Raw genomic sequence first — 27,912 nt, 5'->3', positions numbered from 1 at the left:
AAAATAAAGAAATCACATTGGTGGAAGGCCTTGCCGAAGTTTCTCTATTGACAGCATTCCGGAAAGAAAGGTTGTGTTTTAACTACACGAACTGATGAAAGTGAAATTTTCGTCTACAACCACGAGGGACTTGACTGTAATTGCGAACTCGTTTAAAAACACCGCACGTGCTCTCACATTTTGCAGTGATGGACTAATACAAAATTTCTATACATAGTGTTCAAATCAAAGAGTATGTGTAAAGGATATATTTATTCTGACTAAAAGCTATAGGACCGAATTTGTAGTGTAGATTCTCCCGCGAATCGATCGATATCGCGCAAAATACCCTGTACGATTCTCTTGCGTTGAATTCGATCATGTGTATTCGTCTTAAAATAGATTGTGACTACTTGCTTTTATTTTAGCCCACTCATGTGTTTATTGGCGTTTATTTTCCAGGTATCATCATTTCAAGATCAAAGTTCCACGTGGAACACCGCATGTTCTTCAAAGTGAAGACGACAACACGTATGACTGCATGCACTGGCTTGTCTTCTTCCACGAGAAATGGAACGCATTCCAGAGGCTTTACGAGAAGTCCAGATTTTCAGTAAATCGCAGAGAAAGACATACACTTTAGAAGATGTCAAAGGGCAGCAGATCGGCAGGGTTCAGCGCTTCCTAAACATACCGCTGCATGGTTTGTTCCGATGTGGCAAAATAACCAGGATTGAAGGGTAAGTTACTGTTTTCTTGCTTTAATGTTACTTTTTTTGTAAAGACTTGATGGACTGAAATTGATACGTGCCTATTTAAAAATAGGAGAAGAGAAGGAAGATATTATCTTTCCTCGATCTATACTGGAGAGAAATGAATTTATCCCGATTCCGCGATCTCACGCCTCTCTCGTCCCTGTTGTTATCGGTGCGCGTTATTTGGTTCAACCTTGTTTTATTGGTTTTCATGTAACCCGAAATAGGGAAATCAACGGAGAACCGATAGTAACATCGAGGCAAACCTCTACCCAGAAGTTCTCCAGATACAAACAGGCGGGCGGAGGAGCTTTTATTCCTGCAACACTCTTGGTGGAAGGACCACAGCGTCGCAAAGAATTTGTGCTGGAAAGAATCCGCTGTACTCTTCCAGAATGCGAGAATGTCGAGGACAAGCATTTGGAATATTTGAAATAAATGAATACTTTTAATGGTCTCTTACCTCCAGTCTTTATCAGCGAATTTTGTTTCGGCGTACTTTTTTTGTACTTTACTTTTGTTGATGTTATCATTTTTCCTTTGTTGTTGGAAACTCGTCCCTGACAGCCTAGTCGTTAATTGTTTTGTATGGACTTATTTTGGAATGAAATTGCATTTGGGCAGAGAAGAACTTTTACTTTACTTTTTATCTGCTTTTTATCATCCTCACTCGTCTATTTTACGCTAAAATAACAAATGTCTTCAGAGACATTTTTCGACAGTAATATCAACAGCTACCGGCATTTTTCATAAATTTTTTTTATTACATGTACAACAAAAATGCATTTGTTGAATCGTGACGAAGTGGGTTACGGTTATTTGATTCGGAACCCGGGCAGTAACTGGTAACTTTCAGACCTTTTTCATGAAAGTGAACGAGAGACCATGAAGTTGAGTCTCTCGTAGAAAGACTGTTGAGAGCAGGGAAAGCTTTCAAGCTTATTATGATGAAGGACGAATGAACACCTGCATCGAAAGAGATTGCAACAGGAGTGACATGCAATTACAGCGAATTGTTCCGACATTTCCTTCTTTTCTTTTTTTGTTTCTTTTAATTTTTTTTTCCGGTGGCGTTTTGCGCTTCTGTTTAAGGTTGGAAGCATATGTCTGACAGAGGAAAAGCATTCTTGAAAATGTCAACTAGGAAAAGAGACATTTATTTTGCCAAAATAGAACTCATTAGTTCCTAGCTTGACGCTGTGGTTTTTTTAACAGCTAAAATTTGCCTTGAAAGAGGTTTACACTTAGCTGTTTTGCTGTGTTTATGCCGCTCTCAGATTTAGAGGCGCTGTTTACAATGTGGAAAATGAACTGAAGGTTCTAGGTTAACCCTCCAAGCCACTTCGACCGGTAGAACTACGATAACAGTCAACATGGTGTCATCAGCTCAGTAAAATCACCTGCTCAGAAGCTTCTGTTTTTATTATATATCACTCAGGTTGGACTGAATTCGAAGGCGCCAGTCGGAAGGAACTAAAATTACCTTTCACTTAAAATAAATGTAATGAACGGAGTTTGAATACATTGCACCTTTAGCTTAATCGTGAAATATTACCCGTGGTTCTGGTTTTATTAGCTCTAAATAGTAGATGTTACCATTTGCAGAAAATGGCGCAGATAAATGTTAGCTGGGATGGAATCCCAAAAACATTACTTGAAGAACAATGCGCTGCTGTTTTGAACTCAAGAATAAGCCATCAGCTGACCTGGCTCTTAGGACTAAACATTTTCTTGTCCATAACTGCAGTCCTGGGAAAATACTCTGATCTTAGTCGCTCTTGGTCAGGAAATTTCACTACATGCACCGTCCAAACTTCTGTTACGCTGCCTATCGACAACTGATCTTTTGGTCGGGCTCTTGTCAGAGCCTATGTATGCTGCTTACGAAATGAGTTTGTTAAATGGAAGTTTGGAAACGTGCCGCCTTACTTTTGTTATCAGTTTCATAGCAGGTTATATCTTAAGTGGAGTATCTTTGTTTACATCGACAGCGATACGCTTGGATAGGCTTCTTGCGCTATTAATGGGACTGAGGTACAAACTAGTTGTCACTTTGAAACGAGCACGTTTCACTGTCACTATAATTTGGATCGTAGGAGTTGTATGTTCTATACTGTACTTATGGAATGACCAGATACCTTTAACGTATGCGTACGTTTGCACTTTGATCTGTTTAGTAATCTCGGTTTTTTCTTACACAACAATTTTCGTCACCCTCCGACATCGGCAAACACAAGTTCAAGACCTTATTAACCAACACGCGAACCCACGAAGCCCAATGAACATAGCTTTCAATAGAAGAGCAGTGTCCAGTGCACTATGGCTACAGATAACCTTAGTGTGTTGTTACCTGCCACACGGAATTATGTCGGCCTTGCTGCGTCATAGTGAAGAATCCACAGCTACCTCTTTCAACAGACATTATACAGGGACCCTTGTCTTCGCAAATTCGACTCTGAACCCGTTTATCTATTGCTTGACGATTAAGGAAGTTCGAAAAGTTGTCAGGGAAAAAATCAGCAACCTTCTGAATATTCAACCACAGAGAGTGCACAATCCATCAGCAACAGACCCGTAGAGGGGAGGGGTGCAACGGGTACGTACGCACACTCCCACGGGCTGCGAAAGTCTTTTTACTAGCTTCCGGCGATTAAAAGAAAGCAAGTTATTACAAAAAAGGTTAAATCAAGATAATTGTAATACTTTCGTCCTGACTCGTTTATTTTGTAGTTTGAAATGGAACCTAATTAAATGAACTTTTTCATTTTAATACGTACGAAATGCAGTCTCATACGACCCAATTTTTCAAAATTTTCCGGAGGAGGATGTTACTCGTCAATAAGTGCCTTTGGCCTTCAAACCTCCCTTCCCCCCCTCTAATGCGAAAAAACCTGTTTACGAGTCTGGGCAAGGATGGAAATCACGCAACGTAGAACTTGCAACTCTGTACACTCATAATTCTGTTCTATCTCTGAAAGCACATCAGTGATGTCAACTGTCACCTCTTTGACCCTCTTCACTCTCCACCTCTCTTCAAAACACTTTCGCTTTCCCAGAATAAAGTCCATTTATTCTCCGCCAAAATTTGCGCTGACATTCCTCTGTTACTGCATGCGATCGGTTGATGATGACGCACATCGTAGAAACTTCACCCCAAACTTTAGATCAGGAAATTAAAAAACAGGGAACTTGGATAGAATTTCTTTCTCGTTCTCAATACAGGCTTTTGTTGACGAGCTTCATTTTGCACCACTGTTGAAATTTGACGCTAAGGCTAGAGTTGCTCGTGACTGATAACTCAATAAGATATCATTAATAAACATTATGGTAATAGGACCGAGTGGAGTTCAATTAGGCTTGTAATCAAACGAGTGATAACAAAATCGGACGACCGCGCAGCGGGAGTCCGATTTGTTTACCACAAGTATGATTACATACTTAATTGGACGACACAAAGTCTTTTTATTGATTAATCGTGAAAATGACAATTTCCGATTAAATAAGAATAGCCAAGTTACGAAGGAAAAGGGAAAATTTGCATTAAAGGACTGACAAAGGAGGTGTGATTTGTTTGATGTCGCTCTGAAATTGAATACAATCAAAATGAATGTGATTGGTTGATTTAAACTAGAACTTTGAATGTGATTGGCTTATTGAACTGTGCGATAACAACTTGGTAAGTAAATTAGTGAAAACCAATCACAATCGATGAAATTGTATTTTTTATGATTAAGAAATTTATAAAATATAAGTCATCGTTATGTTAAGAGCGCCCAAACTTTACTTTGATCTTCCCCTTACCAGTAATGATGACCTCTGATTCTCGAGATGTCAATCAACGACCACACCGAGTTATTTTAGGTTTCCTGCGTCATGAACAATGAGAATTCACGATCAAGTATTTCTTCGATTTACATGCCAAAAAGCCGATAGTATTATTTAATAAAGATGTACTCTTAAAGCTAGTGGGGCGGGCTAGAAAAAAATTGAAAAAACTGGTTAGGCATTGCCGATATGAGGATTGGTATGCGCTTGGGAATAATTGAAATGAGAAATGTTTGTCTCCAGGGGTTCCGCAATTGTCCGATTCTATTCCAAAATATGAATCGAATATCATTGGATGTTTGCTTTAGTTTCCACCACCATGAAAGCTAATACTGTCTACATTCGTGTTAATTCAAAAATATCAGAAATTCAAAGAAATGTTTTAAGACGCTAAAATTACGCCTGATTACGACGAATGAGCTACTATTTCTTCAATACAAATGAAGCCTCCGATTTATGCTGTTTACTAAAATATTCAACGGTGGTTCCGAGGGGAATAATCTAAAGTGGTTTTTAGAAAAGAGTCAACTCAATTTTCCTTCGTCAAAAAAGACATTTTTAATTAATAATTCCATTAAGAGTAGAGATTCTCAAATTCACCTGCTCTAAGATAAACAATCTGATAATGACATGTTTGAGCGTTAAAATTGCGCGAAGACCAATAAGCAGATAGCTCACAATGATATATAACTCCAAATTGAGTATACAAAAACTTATTAAATCATTTCTGTCGCTTAAATCATGACGATTTACCGAAACATTTCTGAAGATGGCAAAGAGGAAACTTACGAGCGGTTGTTTTGCTCTCAGGAATTAACTACAGGAATACACGGCTATTTGATATTTCTTTCAGTGTTCAATTTCTTGCTGGCCATTTTTTCATCTCTAGGTAATATTCTGATCCTGATTGCCCTTTATAAAGAGACATCTCTTCACGCGCCGTCCAAACTGTTTCTCAGATCCCTGGCTACAACTGATTTCCTCGTTGGTGTCATTTCTGAGCCTCTAACCATCACGTACTGGATTTCAGCGGTGAGAAAACGATGGGATGAATGTTATAACACGTTTTTTACCAGTATCATTGTGGGGTATCTCCTCTGTGGCATATCTTTGTTGACAATGACTGCAATAAGCGTGGACAGACTTCTTGCTTTGTCATTAAGGGTAAGATATAAACAAATTGTGACGCTGAACAGGGCACGAGCAATCGTTCTTGTATTCTGGATTTTTTGTGCTGTATGCTCCGTGATGCATGCGCATGATTCTCGTATCACAACATGGTACACCCACATAACAATACCTGTTTGTTTTGTAACCTCAATTTTGTCTTACACGACGATTTTTTTGGAAACTCCACCGCCATGAAACTCAGGTACGTGGCAACATTATCCAACCTGAGCAGTCAAGCAACTCAAGTTCAGGGCCACTGCATATTTCTCGATATAGGAAAGGAGTGTTCAGTGAAATGTGCCTACAGTTAGCAGTTGCTGTTTGTTATCTTCCACATGGTATAACTACAGCTTTGTGGACCTATAGAGGACGGTCATCGTCTGTTACTGTGCTCAGACAATTTACAGTAACTCCAGTTTACGTAAATTCAGCACTAAAACCGTTACTTTACTGCTGGAAGATCAGAGAAGTGAGACAATCGGTTAAAGATATAATCAGAGAAATACTTTTCTGTTAATAAATTACAAGGCTGGGGCCTGGAAGAGCTTATAGTTAGCTTATAGAATTGATGATGGCTTAAGCTTTTCTGAGAGCTAGGCGCACTTTCGGTAAAAGAAATTCTTCCTTTTGTAAAATTTTCAGTTCTTTCGATGCTTTCTTACTACGATTGGAGCAGCCGTTATTCAGTCTGAAACAATATTAATTTCCGGCATCAATTTGACTTGCGCAAGCAGTGACTGTCAAAATGAACAGGTGCCGTATAGAAAAATTAGACAATTATAATTTCGATATACTAATATAGTATAATAAAGGCTAATAGTTCAGTTTTTTTTTGGAATTGTGGTCTCTGCCAACCACGTTTCTTTTTTGCTAATTTTTGTGATAGACTTAGTTTGTCTCGACAAAACTTGAACTGGAAAACCCACACCTCTTGCAAGGAGTATTGTGAACTTATCTCCCAATGTTGCTGTCTGCTTATAATTTCTGACTAAGATTTTAATCCATAAGGTAAAAAACTCTTGGGTTCTCTTACGACCATTTCCTTTAATTGCACTTAAAAGGCGAGGCAGCTATTTCGAAATTTAGCGCTCCTGCTATAATCACCTTGCGCGAGGTAATTATAGTTAGGTACGATTCAACCCTCGACCAATCTGAGTGTGACCAGTCTAGGTGAAAATGTTGCGTGTGACACCAAATCTTGTTCTCTAGATGGTAGAGTGTATTCAGACCGTGGACATTCTTTTTAAAACTCGTGAACATTAGTTTAAAGAAAGTCAAGAAAAGCAATGCCCCTTTCCCCATAATATATTCGAGGTAGAAAAGCTTTCCACACAAATTAGCGAAAAACACTTTGATATTAGGCTAGACCGCAGTTGAGCAAAACGCAAATACTAGAGCAATCTATAATACAGGGATTGACGAAATAACAGTATTTTTCCAACTTCGAAAGCATGACAACTTCACCTGGTGCAGTTGGCGTATCATTATATCGTTACCTGAGAAGATATCAGTATTATTATGGTGACTATGTTTATCAACATGGCGGCGAAACACTCCACGACGATTTTCTTTTTTCAATTTATCAATGTTGCTAGGATTGAATTCAACTCTTTTAATGGCAAGACATCATTTTTACAAGCAATTGTTTTGTTTTCGAGTTAGAAATGAAAGCAGTTTTCTTGCAGCTGATCTCTTCATTCGGCGTTGTTAAAATGTGTTTTAAAGTGGTACTTTATCTAAACATAATATCTATAAAATAAACAGAACTTTACAGGTCTGCACGTGGATAAGAAATAATCTTCTCCCGTTGATGACACATCTGATAAGTTCGCTTCAATCACTCGTGAGAAATACTATTAACATTTGTGGTTGAAATTCAAATCCAAGCACTGCACGTAATATGCCCTTTTTTCCATCAGCTAGGTATATATTGAAATTAGCAGTGTCAATTATGGGAAAGAACAGCTGCTCTTTTTGCTCAATTCTATAAGGTGGCTGTTAGCACTTTAAGGACAATTTTCTAGCCTTTAAATTAATTAGCAGCAAAGTGTTCGTCTGAGTAGTTCCTTCACCGATTGTCTCACCTCACTTATCTTCCAGCAGTAAAGCAACGGGTTTAGTGACGAGTTAAAGTAAACTAGAGTTATTGTAAATTGTCTGAGCACAATAATAGCCGACGACTGTTCACTATAGGTCCACAAAGCTGTGATTATACCATGTGGAAGATAACAAACAGCAACTGCCACCTGCAACCAAATTACGCCGGACACTCCTTTTCTATATTGAGATATGTTCAGTGCAGCAGAACTCGAGTTGCTTGATTGCTCTCGCTGAATGATGTTGCCGCGTACCTGGATTTCCTGGTGATGGAGTTCCCAAAAAATCTTTGTATAAGACGAAACTGAGGTGAAGAAGCTTACTGGTATAACTATATGGCTATACCATATTGTTATTCGGACGTTCTGCGCATACATCGCTGAAAAGATAATGGAAACAATCCAGAACATGATGACACATGCGCACGCCTTTTTCACAGTCACAACTTGTCTGTATCTCAGCCCTAATGTTAAGGCGAGCAGCCTATCCACGCTTATTGCAGTCAGTGTTAACAAAGACATGCCGCAGAGAAGATAGCTTGCTATAAAGCTTGTAAATAATGCGTTGTAGCAATCATTCTGTCGCTTTCTCACCGCGGACATCCAGCACGTTATGGTTAGAGGTTCAGAAATGACACCAACGAGGAGATCAGTTGTGGCCAGGGATCGGAGAAACAGTTTTGATGGCGCGTGAAGAGATGTCTCTTTGTGAAGGGCAATCAGGATCAGAATATTACCCAGGGATGAACAAATGGCCAGCAAAACATTGAACGCCGAAAGAAATATCAGATAGCTGCGTATTCCCGCAGTTATTTCCTGAGAGCAAAACAACCGCTCGTAGGTTTTCTCCTCTGCATTAATATTTTCAGTAATATTTTGATAAATCGTCATGTTTTAAGCGACAGAAATGACTTAATGAGTTTTTGTATACTAAGTTTGGAGTTATATATCACTGCGAGCTACCTGCTCATTGGTCTTCGTGCAATTTAAATGCAACTGATTTCATTATTTATGGAATATTTAATTGTGACGTCTATCTTGAGGAAGGAGCGAACCATCAACTGTAAACATATCGGAAGTTGTTTTTGTATTGATAAAACACCAGCTTATTTATCGTAAGTAGGCGTAATTTCAGCGTCCTAGGACATTTCGCTGAATTCATAATATTATCAAATTGACAGAACACAAAGACTATTAGCCTCCCTACTAGTGGAAACCAAAACAATATCTATGCTATTGATTCAGTATCTTTCGATCCATCTTTTGATATCTTTCATAACCTTTGATCAATCTTTTGATATCTTTCAGTATCTTTCGATTCATCTTCTGATATCTTTCAGTATCTTTCGATCCATCTTTTGACATCTTTCATAACCTTTGATCAATCTTTTGATATCTTTCAGTATCTTTCGATCCATCTTTTGATATCTTTCAGTATCTTTCGATCAATCTTTTGATGTCTTTCAGTATCTTTCGATCCATCTTCTGATATCTTTCAGTATCTTTTGATCCATCCTCTGATATCTCTCAGTATTTTTTGATCTATTTTTCAGAATCACGGGTCTTTCAGGACTATAATTAATTCGCCTATTTATTACTAGATAATAGAGCTTGTCTTAAGACAAAGCTTGGCCCTTTTCCTTTTATTCAATTTTTGCACCAGTTCTTTTAGTTTCAAGTCTACATTTTTTTCGATTTGTTTTGTTTTGTTATGTTTTTTATTTCATCGTGTTTTCAGTCCTGAGCAGCTGTTATAAACTCAGTTCAAGCATGGAATGCTGAAAGTGATGGAAGGTGACGCTCGCCAACTGAGGCATGTGTTGAGGCCGAGAATTAAAATTCCTCCCAGTTTGCCAAGTTTGTGGCGGTCCTGCCTTTCAAAATTGCAATTAGTTTGCATAGTATCTACCTTAACAAATCAGAAAACATTCTCCGTACATGACACTTGAAAGACAAAAAAATGAGGAAAGAGAAAAATGATTTAAAGATTATGGATTAGCAAGAAAGTTTACTTAATAATTTCTTGAAGAAACATCTGGGAATTAAGAATCTATGGTATCTAATTTAATACCATACGTTTGTAAAATATTTGAAATTCTATGAGCCTTATGACAAGCCTGTTAACTTCTATTGAATTTACAAACAGACGGTAGACCAAGGAGTAGTTGCTGTGACTGGTCGACGAAATCTCTTTTGAACAGTGGGCGAACATCTCAAGATGGTAGACAGAGACTGTTCTGACTTTTCTTGTTCTTTCGGATTGGAAGCAAAGAAACAGCAGCCACATTACTGATATCGTCATCTGTGACACTTAAGAACGTTATCAAACGTGGTGAAGCAGCCTCTACCAGGTGCACTGAGGGTTAATACAACAAACAAAAATATACTTTGTCATTTTAATGACACCAACCGAAAATAGATGCGCATGAGTAAATGGAGACGTTACAGAATTAATTCCGTCCTCATTAATATGTCATATGCCATCGATGTCAAGTGACGTGTACATCGAATAAGAATTTCTGGGTTTCAAAAATTATCTTAAGCGGGAGACATAACATTACCCACCAGCTAAAGTATCTTTTTCCCTCATACGTTCCGTTGCACTCACGGTAACCTAACCAAACCGGTTCTTCTGAATAAAGAAAAAATTTTCAGTTATCTAAAGTAAGAGAAAATCAAGATAAAAGGCGAGCCTCAAACTCGCCAACAAGTTGTTTTAATCTAAATGCAGGTTAGTTTTACTATGAATGAGGGGAGAACCTTTTCCCACAAAACTTCAACATGAAAGGACAACGTTGCGATCTGGGGGCGGATTATCTCGACACTAAACTTCAATGAGTATCCTCGTTTTATTACCTTCAGAATACATTTCCATGATGCCTATCAATGTTAGTGCTGCAGGACAGCTCCCTAGACAGTGCGTATAAAATAACTCTTCTGAACAAAATATAGTTATAACATAGCTAGTAAATTTGTCTAATCAAATTCAATTGCGCGAGCGTGCTTCGTATTCCTATTGTGCACGCTCATGACGTCAGCAAACATATCCCTCGAGAAAAAAATTTTCCATCGGGTTGAAAATGTTATAAAACAATTGGTTCATACGTCAGCGGTGCGTTCATCGAGATATGAAGCACTTGGGAAGTTTAGAGAGCACTCAAGAAGCTAGAGTTGCTCTCGGCCATGCCTTGAGCAACTCTTACGCATCTTTCGTGCTCTCCAAACTTCCCGCGTGCTTCATATCTCGATGAACGCACGCTGACGTATGAACCAATTGTTAATTGATACTTACAGCAGTCGATGTACCGTCTTTTTAAAAGTTTCAAGTTCACGAACTTTTTCACTTTTACCATGAGCAATAAATCTCACCTATTTTTATTAGAACATTTTAATCATCATTATTACCTTCACCTGGATCTAACACTATGCCGACGACCAAACCTAGTCCACATACAGGTCCAACGTACTTGACCGTTCCTCGAAGTTTCCCAAACCAACTAAACAATACCTTCATACCGACTTCAATGTCGCTGATTGATTCAGGCTTGAAGCCCTGTTTCATAGTATCACCTGTAATAAATAACAAAAACAACATATAATTAAAACGACCATCGTACTATTTACATCACGATCATCAATTAGACCTCATTGATGTTTTAGGTCATTAAAGGCCCACATAACCCAGTAGTTTTACTTGGACCGGAGTTCAAATGACTTAGCCCTGCGTTACATTAGCTTATCAGCAAATCTACACACAAGTGAACCCCTTCCCCACACACCCCCCCCCCCAAAAAAAAAAAAAAGAAAAATTAAATATCAAATACTAACTTGCTGGTAATAATGTGTCAGATACGGGTAAGAGTGTGATTATCGGTGAGACTTCTATTTTTCTGGATATAAAGCACACGCAACCCAAAATTTCTCAAAATTTTCTCTATTCGAAGAGCTGCCGGTCGAAACGTCAGCTTTAGAAATTCTTTACGGTGACCAATTTACATCATCAACTCAGTTGATAAAACCAAGTTATCTTATTATACCCCCATCGACGTAGCGTCACAGTTTCTTCAAAGAAACTTACCCTCTTCAATCTTGTCATTAGTTGCCCCTATCTTGTTTGTCTCGTCATTGGTTTGGTTGGTCGTTGTGTCCATCAGCACAGCTTGGCCTGTCAGGCTTTCTACCTGCTGCACCAGACCCTGCACAGTGGACGTTAAACTGTCTATCTGCTATTACTGATCATTCAACTGTTGTGACTTATCATTGAATATAAATGTCAATCGCTCAATCTGCTTTGACTGATCTTTAACCTGATTCTGAGTGGTCTCAAGGCTGAATACAGCTAAGTTCAAGTGGCTTTCCATGTGCGATTCTAAGTGAGATTTGGTCCTTGTTCTTTGAAACTAAAAAAAGACGATGAGGTTAGTAACCTCTTTTATTCAACTGCCACACTGGTCAGTAGGAATTTTTTAAACCCTACAAAATGAGAAAATGTATATTCATTTGACAATTCGTCATAATTCGTTTTATGATATGGTTATACAATACAAACGCACGACCTCTCCGCAAAACCTACAATTGGATATCAACTGAAAGCTGTTTCATACCGCATTTTGGCATCCTAAGTTCTTGTATTTGCATTCAATTTCTGCTAAAGGACAGTTATCACGAATATGAGCCAAGAGCTACAACAAAAAGATGAAAAAGATTTAGTCTTGAATGAGCAGCCAGAGAAATCCTCCCTCGTGCGTAGCGAAAGCAAATCATTCGGAGTCTCAAAATTACTCCTAAGATTTCGTAATTTATGAATCAGGAAATTGAAATTTAAAAATATTCCTTATTAGTCTTTCGCATTTCCCCTGCGAAGTTTAACGGAGAAAACCTCCTAGAAGGGATCGTAACGGTGTTAAGGATTGTTTCCCTATCGTGGAGCTACCTAGATTAAATTCTGGCAGGCTCACTCATAGCAGAAAATAACGACCTTTATATCCTCTGACTGAAGCCAGAAAAACATTTCCAACAGTATTACACGTTCTCTAAACACGAGAACACAGAACTCCTCCAATTGCTCACATAAAACAGGACTAAGCATGTGTTCTTTCATATAAAGTAGCACTATGTCCGGATGCGGGCTGTGTGCATGAACTTTCAATTAAACACTCGTTGGAATTACTGAGAATCAGTGAGAATATTAAATGTTACCTTTTCTCGTGGAATATTTCTCAGACCACAATTGTTGGGACATTGAACCGGAAACTTTTGATAGACTTTATGATGTTGCTGAAGAAAATCGAAAATAAGTTTTTTAAAATTTCAAAATTCTCTCCGTCTTATAAAAATTATGACTAATAAAGACAGGCTGTTGTACTAACGAAATTTATAGAGTAAAATACCCACTTTCTTATCAGTAGAGGACCAAAGTTCTCGAATCCAACATTAAAGCCCAACTTTACTAAGATGTTTCTGTGTAACAATTTTATATCGAATAAGAGAAGATATCGAGAGCTCAACAAAATCTTGACTTAATAAAGATTGATAGTCGTCACCACTTTTCCACTTTGGATAAAAAGCAAAAGTTTGAGATACTGCCTTTGTAGAAGCTATATAAAGAATATGTTTTTGTTAACAAACCTGCTTGTTTTTCACGATAAACGATCTTCGACAATATTTACAACTAACTTCCCTCCAGACACATTCCGTTATCTTGTGATTGTTCATATCTCGCCTGATGAGCTTCTCTTTACATCCTTCATTTGGACACTCCACCGCGTTGAACAGGCATTCTGACTGATGTTTCTGAAATCATAATTTATCGATAATAAACTGCAATGTAATCATGATCCAATCTGCTAAGACATAAAACAGGCTAAAGAAAAGAGAGACTTGATTGACAGGAAAACAATCGGTTAACTGACGGTTTAGGATCTAAGAAAAGAAATGTGAAATTTACGTGTGACTTGTTGATAATAATGATATCTCTAAGACCGGTGATAAATATTAAATAAACGTGTAATAAAATAAGCATGCACGCACGCAAACTGCTGTCCATGACACCGTAGATGGCAAATACTAAAACAACACCGCTGTTCAGTCCAGACCGTTACTATTGTACAAGAAACTATTGAGTTGAGCTCCACAAGTTATCCTTATCTGCTTCGTATAACATCTTATCTTGTTGCAACGATGCTCAAGAGTAGCAAGAATATGCACAATGCTTGCTTATGATTTAGGAGACAAATGACAATGTTTGAGAGACTTTTAAAGTTTTGGGACTGACTGTGGATGCGCCGTAGATATATTACCTCGCAAATAAAATCTATTAAAGTTCACACGGCAACCAGGTGGACAATCAAACATGGTTTGATGCTACTCTGGTTTACAGATTTAATGAATGTAACCGAAGAAGTTACGATTCATAGACCCAACGTTTCGACACTCCTGTCTAGCGCCTTCATCAGGAGTGAAAAAAATTACCTGCACAGCTCGGAGTTCTCCAGTCCAAGGACACCCAACATAAGAACATTTCACCTTGAGATCCAGAATTTTGCGATGACAAGCAACATCTGGAAATATCTGACAACCCAGACACATTCATGGTCAATACATTCTAACCAGGTATCAGGTTACACCAATGTCAACATAATTACGCTCAATTACAATCTTTGCGCACTTTAATGACGGCGTGGAGGACTTGAAATATGATAGAAAGAGAATGATATCTTGAGCAAGAAAAAACAAAACAAAAAAATACCGTCAGTTTTTGCTTGTAGCATAAACTGAACGGGCAGTGTTGAAATGGACTGGCAGTATTATAAAATAAAATTATAATGCAGTATTACCATGGTGAGCCATTTATGCCAAAATTTTCAATCGCTAGTGATAAAACTCAATCGCTAGCAACATATCATAATTGTAAATGGGAATACAGATAACGGCGTTATATGTGAACGCCACTGTAAGACTGCAAGTAAAAGCGCTTATGAATTATGAATCGCCGGTGTTCTGAGGCTGATCGATAGCGCTAAATATCAATCACAGGTTTTAGTATCAATCGATAAAGTGAAGCCTTTACGGCTTGTGAAATCTTAACCATGTCAATCAACGTTGCCACCGATCGTTTGTGAAAAGTTGAAATCGCCGCCGCAAAACATTAATCGTTAGTGCTAGTATCGATTTTTTATTGATTTTAACTTGAACCAGTCTCCCACTTGTTTAGCAAAGATAAATCAATCAAATCTTGCTCACTTTCTTGCAATCAAACATATTTTGAATAATAATTTTAAAAATAAATCCGTATTGAAAAGTTATTGTAAATCTAAAAAACAATTACAAATTCTTGATAGGATCACTTTTTCCAAAAATGACTTATTTAAAACCCAAAAATAATTTGCGATCCAAGATTCCTTGGAAATCCAGAAAAATGTTTCAAATCGCGGAAAATGACCTAAGTGATCGTGTCGTCTAGAATTCTTGAGATGAACAACGAGATGGCGTCCTCAAACAGATTCATTTATTGGCAGATTAAGGGAAGCAAATCCTCCAAGTGCCTGTTGTCACACAGTCGGCCCAAGCTCTAGCTGTGAGATGATCTTATTGCGTAAGAAGCGTCATGGCGAAAATATAAGAGTTTGTATGGGAATATTTACAACTGCTCTTTGGAGGTAAAAATACAGTTAAATTCTCGATAAAAAAAAATACCTCACCATAATTCCAAGTGCATCGCGTCTTGTCTGAACGCTTACTGTGTTGAAACGAGGCCATTTTAGCGACTAATCCATTTCTAGTTACTTACTCATAAGAGAAGCTGGAGCTTGGGTCGCCTGTGGGATTTTGCGCCTTCGGAAAATGAGTGAGCAGCCTTGTCCTTCTCCCAAGAGTAGGAAACCTAAAAATGAATTACTCCCTGAAATGGCCTCGTTTCAACAAAGTAAGCTTTCAGACAACAAGCAATGCACTGTGGAAGTTAGGTGAGGTATTTTTTAATGACAATTTGACTCTATTTTTACTTCCTCAAGGAGATCATTAATATTCCCATACGAACTCTTATATTTTCGCCATGACGCAAGATGATCACCTCGCAGCTGGAGCGTGGGTACTTTCGTCGTTTAAAATACGCCGCAAAACAGCAGAAGAATTTTGTAAGCTGTTCACCGCTCTCGAACAAGACCAGAATCCTAAATTCCCTCATGCGCTACACTGCCGCAAAATCGCATCCACCACCTCCGGGAAATAATGCAGTTGGTGATAACTAAGCGATGGAACTCACTTTCTATCGGCCTACCCGCGTAATAACCCACGCAGGATGTTGGGAGAACCCGAGAATCGTTTGTCAATCACTTGCCTCTGCTAGCTCGTGATTTACAAACTTGTTTTTAAGCTGGTAAACCGATAAAAACGCAGTCTATCGCTTTAAAATATATTTCAATTTTCTATGGTTTTACCCTCGGAGAATTTCGCGTAATTAATGAAGACACAAACATGTACACACACACGAATAACTTAAAGTGAGGATCCTATTTCAAAACAAAATTTCTGCGTTTGTGACACTGAAACGAAAGAGTAACGATGATTTCTACCCTTGTGCTAGACATGTTTTGTTTTGACTTAACTTTGCAATAGGGGCCACCCATTTGAAGGATACGGCGTTTCGAGTTGTAAGTTAAAATGCCTAAGGATCTGTTAACCGAGAGTAGAGCGTGGAATCGCTAGTTTGCCGTGCGATATCATTACCTTATCACGTGAAAGAGGCTCTCTGTCTACTGGACATTTTGGAGAATGGCCCCTGAAGGAAGGAAATTTGCAACAACAGAAAAAAAAAGTCAGAAAACAAACATTTAGAAATTGGTCATCTTGTATATTATTTTACTATCAAGTCTTGGCGTTTTTCATCGCTGGACCATACGCTGCTGCATAAAGAATCCACAATGGTGGACTTGTTGCATATAATTAACATTTGCATCCGAAAGACAAATTATAATTAGTTTAAGTCGATTCCTTTTTTAACAAAGTAAACGAAAGATCAAAGTGAAAGATCAAAGTTAAATTGAAAGATCATATCATTCGATGAATCAGTTAGATGCGCTTGTACTAAAGCGATCGAAGACACCTAAAAGGCAACAAGTAACTATTTGGTGAAATATTTGATAGCTTTCAGTCGCATTCATAAGTACTCACGGCGACCTCGAACCTGTTTGAATTGTTTTGTACCGGATAAAGCTATTTAGCTGTTACTTATGTATAACTGAGACACACAATAATTCCCTTGGAAAGTGACTCAACCGGTCGATATCGTCGTTCAACTTAGGTGATTGTCACGTAAGATGATTGTTTTCAGTTGTAACTTGATACAGCGTACCGTGATGCGCCCCCCTACCTCAACAAGCTCCCCAAGCAGGTGTTACAAAATCTATGGCCGCATCCTCCAATCTGTATGGGATCTTTCATTGTTAAATGACACACAGGGCATTCAAAATCATCGGGAACTACACTTATAAACTCAAAATCATAGCCGCCAAGTTCTGGAATTTTCTGGTCAGCCGCCATTGTGAGTTCGGATTAGAACGAAACTGGAAGAGATAATCAGTCTTGCGTGAAGACTTAGGAATCTAGTTCCCAGACTCTCTAAGACTTAAACTAAGCCCTCTGATTCAAGAACTTGGAAAAACCTGAACATACATACAATGTTGTACTGCAAAACACGCATTTACAAATCAGAGTAAAACAATCGAGGCGGGGGAAGGAAGAGCACCGCAAAATACCAATCTTTAAAAAGATGTTTTCAAAGTTTTTTACTAAATCGTTCAATATACTGGTATAGCCAAGATTGATGGTTTGGTAAACGAAATGTTTCCAATGAACGCGTATCGCTTGCAAACACATTTTTTCCCCATAATTATGGAGGTCTTAAAACTATATCGGGGTTGGCTAGAAAAAAAAAATGAAAAATACTGGTTAGGCATTCCCAATATACAGATTGGCATGTGCTTGGGAATAAAATGGATGAGAAATGTTTGTCTCCAGGGGGTTCCGCGATTGTTTGATTCTGTTCCAAAATATGAATCGAATATCATAGGATATTTGCTTTGGTTTCCACTGCCATGAAAGCTAATACTGTCTGCATTCTTGTTAATTCAAAGAAATGTTTTAAGACGCTAAAATTACGCCTAATTTCGACGAATGATGCAAATGAAGTCTCCGATTTGTGCTGTTTACTGACATACCCAACGGTGGTTCCGAGAGGAATAATCTAAAGTGGTTAAAAGTGAGTATACTCAATTCATGTTGCTTCGTCAAAAAAGATATCTTTAATTATAAAATTCCGTTAAGAGTAGAGTTTCTCAAATTCACCTGCCCTTAGATAAACAATCAGATAATGATATGTTTGAGCGTAAAATATTGTGCAAAGACCAAGAAGTAGATAGCTCACAATGATATATAACTCCAAATTAAGTCATTTCTGTTGCTTAAATCATGACGATTTACCGAAACATTTCTGGAGATGGCAAGGAGAAAACTTACGAGCAGTTGTTTTGCTCTCAGGAATTAACTACAGGAATACAGGGCTATTTGACATTTCTTTCGGTGTTCAATTTCTTGCTGGCCATTTGTTCATTTCTGGGTAATATTCTGATCCTGATTGCCCATCATAAAGAGACATCTCTTCACGCGCCGTCCAAACTGTTTCTCCGATTCCTGACTACAACTGATCTCCTCGTTGGTGTCATTTCTGAGCCTCTAACCATCACCTACTGGATTTCAGTGATGAGAAAAAGATGGGATGAATGTTATAACACGTTGTCCACCAGTATCATTGCGGGGTATCTCCTCTGTGGGAATCTCTTTGTTAACAATGACTGCAATAAGCGTGGACAGACTTCTTGCTTTGTCATTAAGGGTAAGATATATATAAAATGTGACTCTGAATAGGGCACGAGCAATCGTTCTTGTATTCTGAATTTTTTGTACTGTGTGGTCCGTGATGCATGCGCATGATTCTCGTATAACAACATGGTACACCCACATAACGATACCTGTTTGTTTTGTAACCTCAGTTTTGTCTTACACGACGATTTTTTGAAATTCCACCGCCATGAATTTCAGGTACGTGGCAACATTCTCCAACCTGAGCGATCAAACAACTCAAGTTCAGGGTCACTAAACATTTCTCGATGTAGGAAAAGAGTGTCCAGTGTAATGTGTCTGCAGTTAGCAGTTGCTGTTTGTTATCTTCCACATGGTAGTGGACGCCATCGTCTGTTACTGTGCTCAAACAATTTACAGTAACTCTAGTTTACGTAAATTCAACACTAAACCCGTTGCTTTACTGCTGAAAGATCAGAGAAGTGAGACAATCGGTTAAAGAAATAATCAGAGAAACACTTTGCTGCCCATAAGTTACAAGGCTGGAGCCTTGAAGAGCTTGTAGTTAGCTTATAGAATTGATGATGGCTTAAGCTTTTCTTAGAGCTCGGCGCACTTTCGGTAAAAGAGATTCTTCCTTCTGTAAAATTTCCCGTTCTTTCGATGCCTTCTTACTACGATTGAAGCAGCCGTCATTCGAAGATAACAGTGTGAAACAATATTAATTTCCGGCATCAATTTGACTTGCGCAAGCAGTGACTGTCAAAAAGAACAGGTGCCGTATGAAAAAATAGACAATTATAATTTCGATATACTAATATATTATAATAAACGGCTAATAGTTCAGTGTTTTTTTTTAAGTGTGGTCTCTGCCAACCACAATTCCCTTTTTTTATTTTTTTGCTTATTTTGGTGATAAACTCAGTTTGTCTCCACAAAACTTGAATTGTAAAACCCACAAAACCACACCTCTTGCAAAAAGTGTGGTGAACGTATCTCCCAATGTTGCTGTATGCTTATAATTTTGACTAGGATTTTAATCTATAAGATAAAAACCCTTGGGTCTTCTTACGACCATTTCCCTTAATTGCATTTAAAAACGCGTGGCAGCTATTTCAAAATTTAGCGCTCCTGCTATTATAGCTAAGTACGATGCAACCCTCGACCAATCTGAGTATCAGAATTTCCACAATCACAAGAGCAATTATACTTGGTGAAAATATTGCGTGTGACACCGAAATCTTGTTTTCTAGATGGTAGAGTGTATTCAAACAGTGGACATTCTTTTTAAAACCAGAGAACATTGCTTTAAAGAAAGTCAAGAAAAGCAATTCCCCTTGCCCCGTAATATATTCGAGGCAGAAAAACTTTTCACACAAATTAGCGAAAAACATTCTGATATTAGACGAGACCACAGTTGAGCAAAATGCAAATACTAGCGTAATCTATCATACAGGGATTGATGAAATAACAGTATTTGTCCTGCTTCAAAATCATAACAACTCCCCCTGGTGCAGTTGGCGTATCTTTATAGCGTTACCTGAGAAGATATCAGTGTTATTATGGTGACTGTGTTTATCAATATGGCGGTGAAACTATCCACGACGATTTCCTTTTTTCAATTTACCAATGTTACTAAGATTGAATTCAACTCTTTTAATAGCAAGACATCTTTTTTACAAGCAATTGTTTTGTTTTCGTGTCAGAAATTAAAGCAGTTTTCTTGCAGCTGATCTCTTTATTCAGCGTTGTTAAGATGTGTTTTAAAGTGGTATTTTATCTAAATATAATAGCTATAAAATAAACAGAACTTTACAGGTCTGCATTTGGATAAGAAATTATCCTGTCCCGTTGATGATAGATATGATTAGTTCTCTTTACTCACTCGTGAGAAGGTTGAATTTCAAATCCAAGCACTGCACGTAATATGCCCTTTTTTCCATCAGCTAAGTATATATTTAAATTAGCAGTGTCAATTATATATGGGAAAGAACAGCTGCTTTTTTTTAAAATTTACATCTAGCTCTTATTCGTCATATTGATGAAGGAAATTAAGATTGTTTAGCAATGTCATCTACAAATGACTGACGGCTTGAGTCTCAAAAATTGTTATTAAAAAGAATTGTAGGTCAGTTATATAAGTTCTAACTAAAGCTTAAACCTTCATCGATTCTATAAAGTGGTTATAAGCACTTTAAGGATCATTTTCTAGCCTTTTAATTAATTAGCTGCAAAGTGTTCGTCTGAGTAATTCCTTCACCGATCGCCTCACCTCGCTAATCTTCCAGCAGTAAAGCAAAGGGTTTAGTGACGAATTAAAGTAAACTAGAGTTATTGTAAATTGTCTGAGCACAATAATAGCCGACGACTGTCCACTATTGGTCCACAAAGCTGTGATTATACCATGTGGAAGATAACAAACAGCAACTGCCACCTGCGACCAAATTACACTGGACACTCCTTTTCTATACTGAGTTATGTTCGGTGGAGTGGAACTCGAGTTGCTAGATTGCTCTCGCTGAATGATGTTGCCGCGTACCTGGATTTCCTGGCGATGGAGTCTGTGATCTCTTCATTTAAATGCAACTGACTTAATTATTTATGGAATATTTAATTGTGACGTCTATCTTGAGGAAGGAGCGAACCATCAACTGTAAATATATCAGAAGTTGTTTTTGTATTGATCAAACACCAGCTTATTTGTCGTAATTAGGCGTAATTTCAGCGTCCTAGGACATTTTATTGAATTCATAATATTATCAAATTGACAGAAACACAAACAGTATTACCCTCCTTAGTAGTGGAAACCAAAACAATATCCATGCTATTGATTCAGTATCTTTCGATCAATCTTTTGATATCTTTCAGAATCTTTCGATATATCTTTTGATATCTTTCAGTATCTTTCGATCTATTTTCTGATATCTTTCTATCTTGGCCCCCGATGCCATAATATCAAACAGGCACCTATCTTGAATAAGCACAGCCTCTTCCCTCACTTTCTTAATGAGTAGGGATACAAGGAAAACCTGTTTGTATTGTAGCTTTATTTATAAATTTTTAAGCAACTACTACAAGCGAATCAGTAAAGGAGAAGTCTCGCTTCCAGTCATCGCTATCCCCGTGCTATCTCTTGACGTCTACGTGGATGCTTTAGCTTTTGTTTTTTCTATTTAAGATATAGAAAAAATAAAGTTACACTTCGTTGAAAGGAAAACTTAATAAACACCTTCCTAGGTTAACCGCCACCCTCCATATAAGCGCCCCTTCTTTTGCCTTAATTTTAAATAAGCTGCCCGGGCGCCTATTCGAGGAAATACGGTATTACTTGAATGATGTCATGGAATGCTGGAAGTGATGCAAGGTGACGCTCGTCAACTGAGGCATGTGTTGAGGCCGAGCATTAAAATTCTACCCAGTTTGCCAAGTTTTTGGTGGTCCTGGCCTTTCAAAATTGCAATTAGTTTACACAGTATCTTAATTTTGTGATTTCAAAAACTCAAAAAATTCTCCGTACAGGACACTTGAAAAGACAAAAAAACGAGGAAAGAGAAAAATGACTAAAAGATTATCGATTGGTGAGAAAGTTTACTCAATAATTTCTTGAAGAAACCTCTGGAAATTAAGAATCTATGTTATCTACTTTAATATGCTTGTAAAATATTTGAAATTCAACCAGCCTTAAAACAAGCCTGTTAACTTACAAACAGACGGTAGACCAAGAAGTCGTTACTGTGATTGGTCGACGAAATCTTCTCTGAGCAGTGGACGATCATCTCAAGATGGTAACCAGAGACTGTTCTGACTTTTCTTGTTCTTTCACATTGGAAGCAAAGAAATAGGTGCCACATAACTGTTAACGTCATCTGTAACACTCAATAACGTTACCAAACGTGGTGAAGCAGCCTCTACGAGGTGCACTGAGGGTTAATACAACAAGCAAAAAAAGATCCTTTGTCATTTTTAACGTAACCAGCCGAAAACAGAGGTGCATGAGTAAATGGAGACGTTACAGAATTAATTCCGTCATTGTCTATATGTCAAACGCCATCGATGTCAAGCGACGTATACATCGAATAAGAATTTCTGGGTTGAAAAAATTATCTTAAGCGGGAGACATAACATTACCTACCAGGTAAAGATTCTTTTTCCGTCAAATGTCCCGTTGTGCCGCCGGTAAAAGTCCGGTAACGATCGCTCTACATAAAAAAATTCAGCCATCTAAAGTACGAGAAAATTAATATAAAGGCGAGCCTGATTTATTGCTAAATAACACGTGAAAAGTTGTTTTAATCTAAATGAAGGTTTAGTTTTACTATGAATGAGGGGAGAACCTTTTCCCACAAAGCATGAAACAACATGAAAGGACAACGTTTCGGTCTTGGGGCGGATTATCTCGGTATTAAATTTCAATGAGTACCCTCGTTTTATTACCTTCATAATACATTTCCATGATGCCTATCAATGTTAGTGCTTTAGGACAGCTCCCTAGACAGTGCGTATAAAATATTTCTTCTGAACGAAAGATACTTACACTTGCAGCAGTGGATGTACAGTCTTTTTAAAAGTTTCAAGTTCACGAACTTATTCACTTTTACCTTGAGCAATTACTCTCACGTAATTTTATTATTTCATTTTAATCATCATATTACCTTGATCTGGATCTAACTCTACGCCGAGCCAATCTTTAGATCCATGGCCAGCAACAGGTCCAACGTACTTGACTGTTCCTCGACGTTTCCCAAAAAGACTAAACAAGACCTTCATGCCTACTTCAATATCATTGATTAATTTAGGCTTGAAGCCCTGTTTCATAGTACCACCTGTAATAAATAAAAAACAGTAGATAATTAAGACGACCATCATACTAAATACATTACGATCATCAATCAGACTTCATTGATGTTTTTAGAACAGAAAAGAACCTAGCTCTGCGTAACATAGGCTTATCAATACACCAGTATCCCCGTCCCCTCCGCCCCCCCCCCCTCCCTTAAAAAAAAGAGATTCCTATTCAATAATAACTTGCGGGAAATGATGTGTCAGATACGAGTAAGAGTGTGATTATTGGTAAGACTACTATTTTTCTGCATATAAAACACGCAAACCCAAAATTTCTATGTTCGCTCTAACGAAGGGCTGCCGGTCGAAACGTCAGCTTTAGCAATTCTTTACGGTGAACAATTTACATCATCAACTCAGTTGATAAAACCAAGTTATCTTATTATACCCCCCATCGACGCAGCACCACAGTTTCTATAAAAACATACCCTCTTTAACATTGGCATGGGTTGTCCCTTTCACGTTTGTCTGGTCCTTGGTTTGGTCGGTCGTTTTGTCCATCAGCACAGCTTGATATCGATCCTGGCCTGTCAGGCGTTCTACCTCCTGCACCAGACCCTGCACAGTGGATGTTAAACTGGCTATCTACTGTGACTGGTCATTCAGAGAGGAGATTAATCGCTCATTTTTTTGAGAATAATTCATATCTTTGGGCATCAATCTGGCTATCTGCTGTGACTGTTCTGTATTCTTGGCCACCAATCTTTCTATCTGCTGTGACTGATCATTCAACTGTTGAGACTGATTATTCAACTTCTGTGATGGATCATTCAACTGCTGTGACTGATTATTCAACTTCTGTGATGGATCATTCAACTGCTGTAACTGATCCTTGAATATGGATGTCAATTGCTCAATCTGCTTTGACTGATCTTTAACCAGATTCTGAGTGGTTTCAAGGCTGCACAGAGCTAAGTTCAAGTGGCTTTGGGAACTACACTTGTAAACTCAAAATCATAGCCGCCAAGCTCTGGAATATTCTTGCCAGCCACCATTGTGAGTTCGATTTCTGACCGAAACCGGAAGAGATAATCCGTCTTGCGTGACGACTAGTGAAACAAGCCTAATTCCCAGACTCTCTAAGACTCAAACTAAGCCCTCTGATTCAAGAACTGGGAAAAGTCTTAACATATAGAAAATGTTGTAAGGCAAAACACGCATTAACAAATAAGTGTATAACAACAGAGGCGGGGGATGGAAGAGAAGATGGAGAACTGTCATAAATAGCTATTGAGTGGAGTTAATTTTTCCAAAGTCAGGTTCCAATTCAATTCCTAAATACATCAGTAACAGTCTTTAAATGATACTTGCTTCCCGGACAGAAAAGTTGCCACAAACATTATGAATAAATAAGTCAAATACACATGTATATATCTTGAGTTTGTAGCGATTATTTCCAGCTGCATCATAATATAATAACTTGACTTTCAAGTCATAAGACACATTTTTGTGTTTCTGACATAAGTATCCACTGGAACAGGCGTACAAGAAGGCCGGTGACCTTCATTTATATTTCAGTCTGTGACAATTAAACAAACTACAACATTGAAGCAATCCTCGAATACGACTTTAAGTGGGATTTGCAAGTTAAGACATGTATGAGCTGTTATAAATTTTCCTTTCCTTTACTTTTGCACCTGACAGCTTTAAATAGGAACTATTTTCTTAAACAGCATTTAGTTTTAATTGTATTCTTCACTGCTTGTCTCACTTCTGTGATTTTCCAACAATAAAGAATCGGATTCATGGACGAGTGTTAGTTTACCAATGTCCCTGTAAGTTGCCTAACAAAGAAAATTAATGAAGGCCGTTCGCTATGAGTAAATAAAACCTCCACTACACCGTGAGGCAGATAGCACTTGCCACTACTTTCCTGCATCGAGACATGTTCAGTGGAATTCATGAGAAATTGTTTGGTTTTGTTGATCATACTGTGGATGAAGTACTGTCTGTACCTGCGTTTGATGATGAAAATGAGTGAAGAAGATCCAAGTATAATTGAAGAAGGATATTAATAGGCAAAGAGGAATCGCTACACTGCTGCACCATACTGCGATGAGAGAATTCCAAAACTACATCGCACCATTAAGAAAGCATACGAACTAAATTATAGATGTAGCGACAACTGTATGCTTTAGGGCCTATTTACATAGAGGTGGAGGCTCAGGTAGGTGAGGTGACCCGCCTGTTCATATAATCTCTTGTTTTATCTTAATCACGTATACATAATAGGTGGGGTGACCCGTCCAGATGGGTTGCCCGGTCTGCTGAGTAGGGTAACCCTGTCAGCCGGGATAACAATTTGCCATGTAAACGTCTCAAAGTGGGGTAATCGCCTAGCCAAGGTGGCTTCCTTTTGCCTAAAGATGATGTTTCTTAAGTATGTTAATTATCGATTCATGTAAACAATTTTATCAATGTGAAGCACCGTCACGGTTCTATGTTTAAAAAAAAAAAAAAAGAGTCTGTATATCCGAGATGGTTGACTACGCTTTTAACATAGGAACTTAAATCGATAAGGCGAAAGTGAAATTATCTTCTTATGTAAAAAAATTTACTTCGGCGAAGAAGGCATCCGCTTGAAATATTCATTTTTGGAACTTGAGGGATGAGGTTGTAGTTCATAACGTCATTTATGTTTTCCTATCATAACCGCTTACTTCCGCCTTCATTTCTCAATCTATCTGTCACCAATAACAGCATATATTCGCATAACACATACATTCGAAAAGGCACTGACTACCGATATCATCAATTTCGAACCAATGTTAAATATTTTTTTGTGTTTTTTCAAGGACCAAAAATTTGGAATTCCTAACCTGCTCTGGGTAAAAACGAAAGGGGAAAGAAACTATGAGCCTTGAAAAATTGTATGAAAAAATCAGAGAAATAACCGGGTGGTTGCAACATCAAGCCAATGATTAACGAGTTTAACTTTTTTCAAAAATTTGATATACATTTGGTTTCTTTTTTCATTTCGCTATTTAATTAACTGTATACATCCTTCATACTGACAACTTGTATAATTGTTATAGACTCACAACCGAGAATACGTACCTTTTATGGAAATAATTATAAGCTTTCATAGATTTAACAGGCAGGTTGTTACATTTATGGCATATCAAATATTCACCATTATCAATTCCCCGGCTTTGTTATGAATGTACGGTTCAAAGATGCCTAGCACCAATTATTTGTGTGAGCATATATTACAGTTATGCTACCAGTGCAATTCACCGTAACGTTATACGCGTTATTTTCAATCTTCCTTTATCCCTTCATCTACTCGTTTTTTTGAGCTGGTCCATTAGTCTTCCATGGAGAATAAAGGAGTGTAAAAAAAAATATGAGCTTTGTGCAGCAAATTGTTTCACCTGCATGTAAGAAATGTTGATGGTTGTTGACGGATATGAAATTTAGATAATTTAACAGTTTTTTTTTTGTACTTTACTTTTGTTGATATTATCATTTTTTCCTTTATTGTTGAAAACTCGTCCCTGACAGCTTAATCGTTAATTTTTTTGTACGGACTTATTTTGGAATGAAATTGCATTTGGGCAGAGTAGAACTTTTACTTTGCTTTTTATTCACTTTTTATCATCATCACTCGTCTATTTTATGCTAAAATAACAAATGTCTTCTGAGGCATTTTTCGACAGCAACATCAACAGCTACCGGCATTTTTCATAAATTTCTCATATTACATGTACAACGAAAATGGCATTTGTTGAAACGTAACGAAGTGGGTTACGGTTATTTGACTCGGAACCCGGGCAGTAACTGGTAACTTTCAGACCTTTTTCATGAAAGTGAACGAGAGACTATGAAGTTGAGTCCACACAGCGCATCACGATTACTTTTCTTTTGTTACCCACACAGGGCATAACGATTACCATTCTTTTGTTACCCACACAGGGCATAACGATTACCATTCTTTTGTTACCCACACAGGACATAACGATTCTCCTCTTTCAATCACGTGAGCCCACACAGCGCATCACGATTACCATTCTTTTGTTACCCAAACAGGGCATAACGATTCTCCTCTTTCAATCACGTGAGCCCACACAGTGAATCACGATTACGTATCTTTTGTTAGCCACACAGGGCATAACGATTGTCCTCTTTCACTCACGTGGATTCATCCAGCGCCTCACGATCCTTTTCTTTTGTTATCCGCACAAGGCATAAGGATTCTTCTCTTTTTTTAATCAGGTGAGCCTACACAGCGTATCACGTTTACTTTTGTTTCGTTGAATCGCATAGGCCCACACAAGGCATAACGGTTTCCTCTTTAAATCATGTGAGCCCATATAGCGTATTGATCACGACTTTAACTTGAATCACGTGAGCCACACAGTGCATCACGTTTGATTTTTCAGTCCCCA

The 27,912-nt window shown here is 38.0% G+C and overlaps 2 protein-coding genes and 2 pseudogenes across 2 annotated transcripts; 2 read left to right on the top strand and 2 right to left on the bottom strand.

Moving 5' to 3' along the window:
• The first annotated feature begins 5,300 nt into the window (after positions 1 to 5,300).
• LOC131791905 (melanocortin receptor 4-like) lies at positions 5,301 to 6,535 on the top strand (annotated as a pseudogene).
• Positions 6,536 to 7,362: 827 nt separating this feature from the next.
• On the bottom strand, positions 7,363 to 8,954 carry LOC136282121 (adenosine receptor A1-like). Its single transcript, XM_066169362.1, has one exon. It carries the CDS (start codon positions 8,714 to 8,716, stop codon positions 7,766 to 7,768), a length of 951 nt encoding a protein of 316 aa, XP_066025459.1. The 5' UTR covers positions 8,717 to 8,954; the 3' UTR covers positions 7,363 to 7,765.
• A 3,469-nt stretch (positions 8,955 to 12,423) lies between these two features.
• LOC136282122 (TNF receptor-associated factor 5-like) lies at positions 12,424 to 17,365 on the bottom strand. The gene is made up of 6 exons (XM_066169363.1): positions 17,196 to 17,365; positions 16,553 to 16,604; positions 14,297 to 14,395; positions 13,454 to 13,618; positions 13,025 to 13,102; positions 12,424 to 12,507 (listed from the first exon to the last, which is right to left on the bottom strand). The coding sequence occupies exons 1-6, from the start codon at positions 17,363 to 17,365 to the stop codon at positions 12,424 to 12,426; spliced, it is 648 nt and encodes a 215-aa protein (XP_066025460.1).
• A 927-nt stretch (positions 17,366 to 18,292) lies between these two features.
• LOC131791903 (melanocyte-stimulating hormone receptor-like) lies at positions 18,293 to 19,215 on the top strand (annotated as a pseudogene).
• The last annotated feature ends 8,697 nt before the right edge of the window (positions 19,216 to 27,912 follow it).

Source organism: Pocillopora verrucosa, chromosome 7 (assembly GCF_036669915.1).
Source record: "Pocillopora verrucosa isolate sample1 chromosome 7, ASM3666991v2, whole genome shotgun sequence".
NCBI classification, from domain to species: Eukaryota; Metazoa; Cnidaria; class Anthozoa; order Scleractinia; family Pocilloporidae; genus Pocillopora; species Pocillopora verrucosa.
The sequence above is the reverse complement of the archived record's forward strand: the minus strand, read 5'-3'. Positions and strand labels throughout refer to the sequence as shown.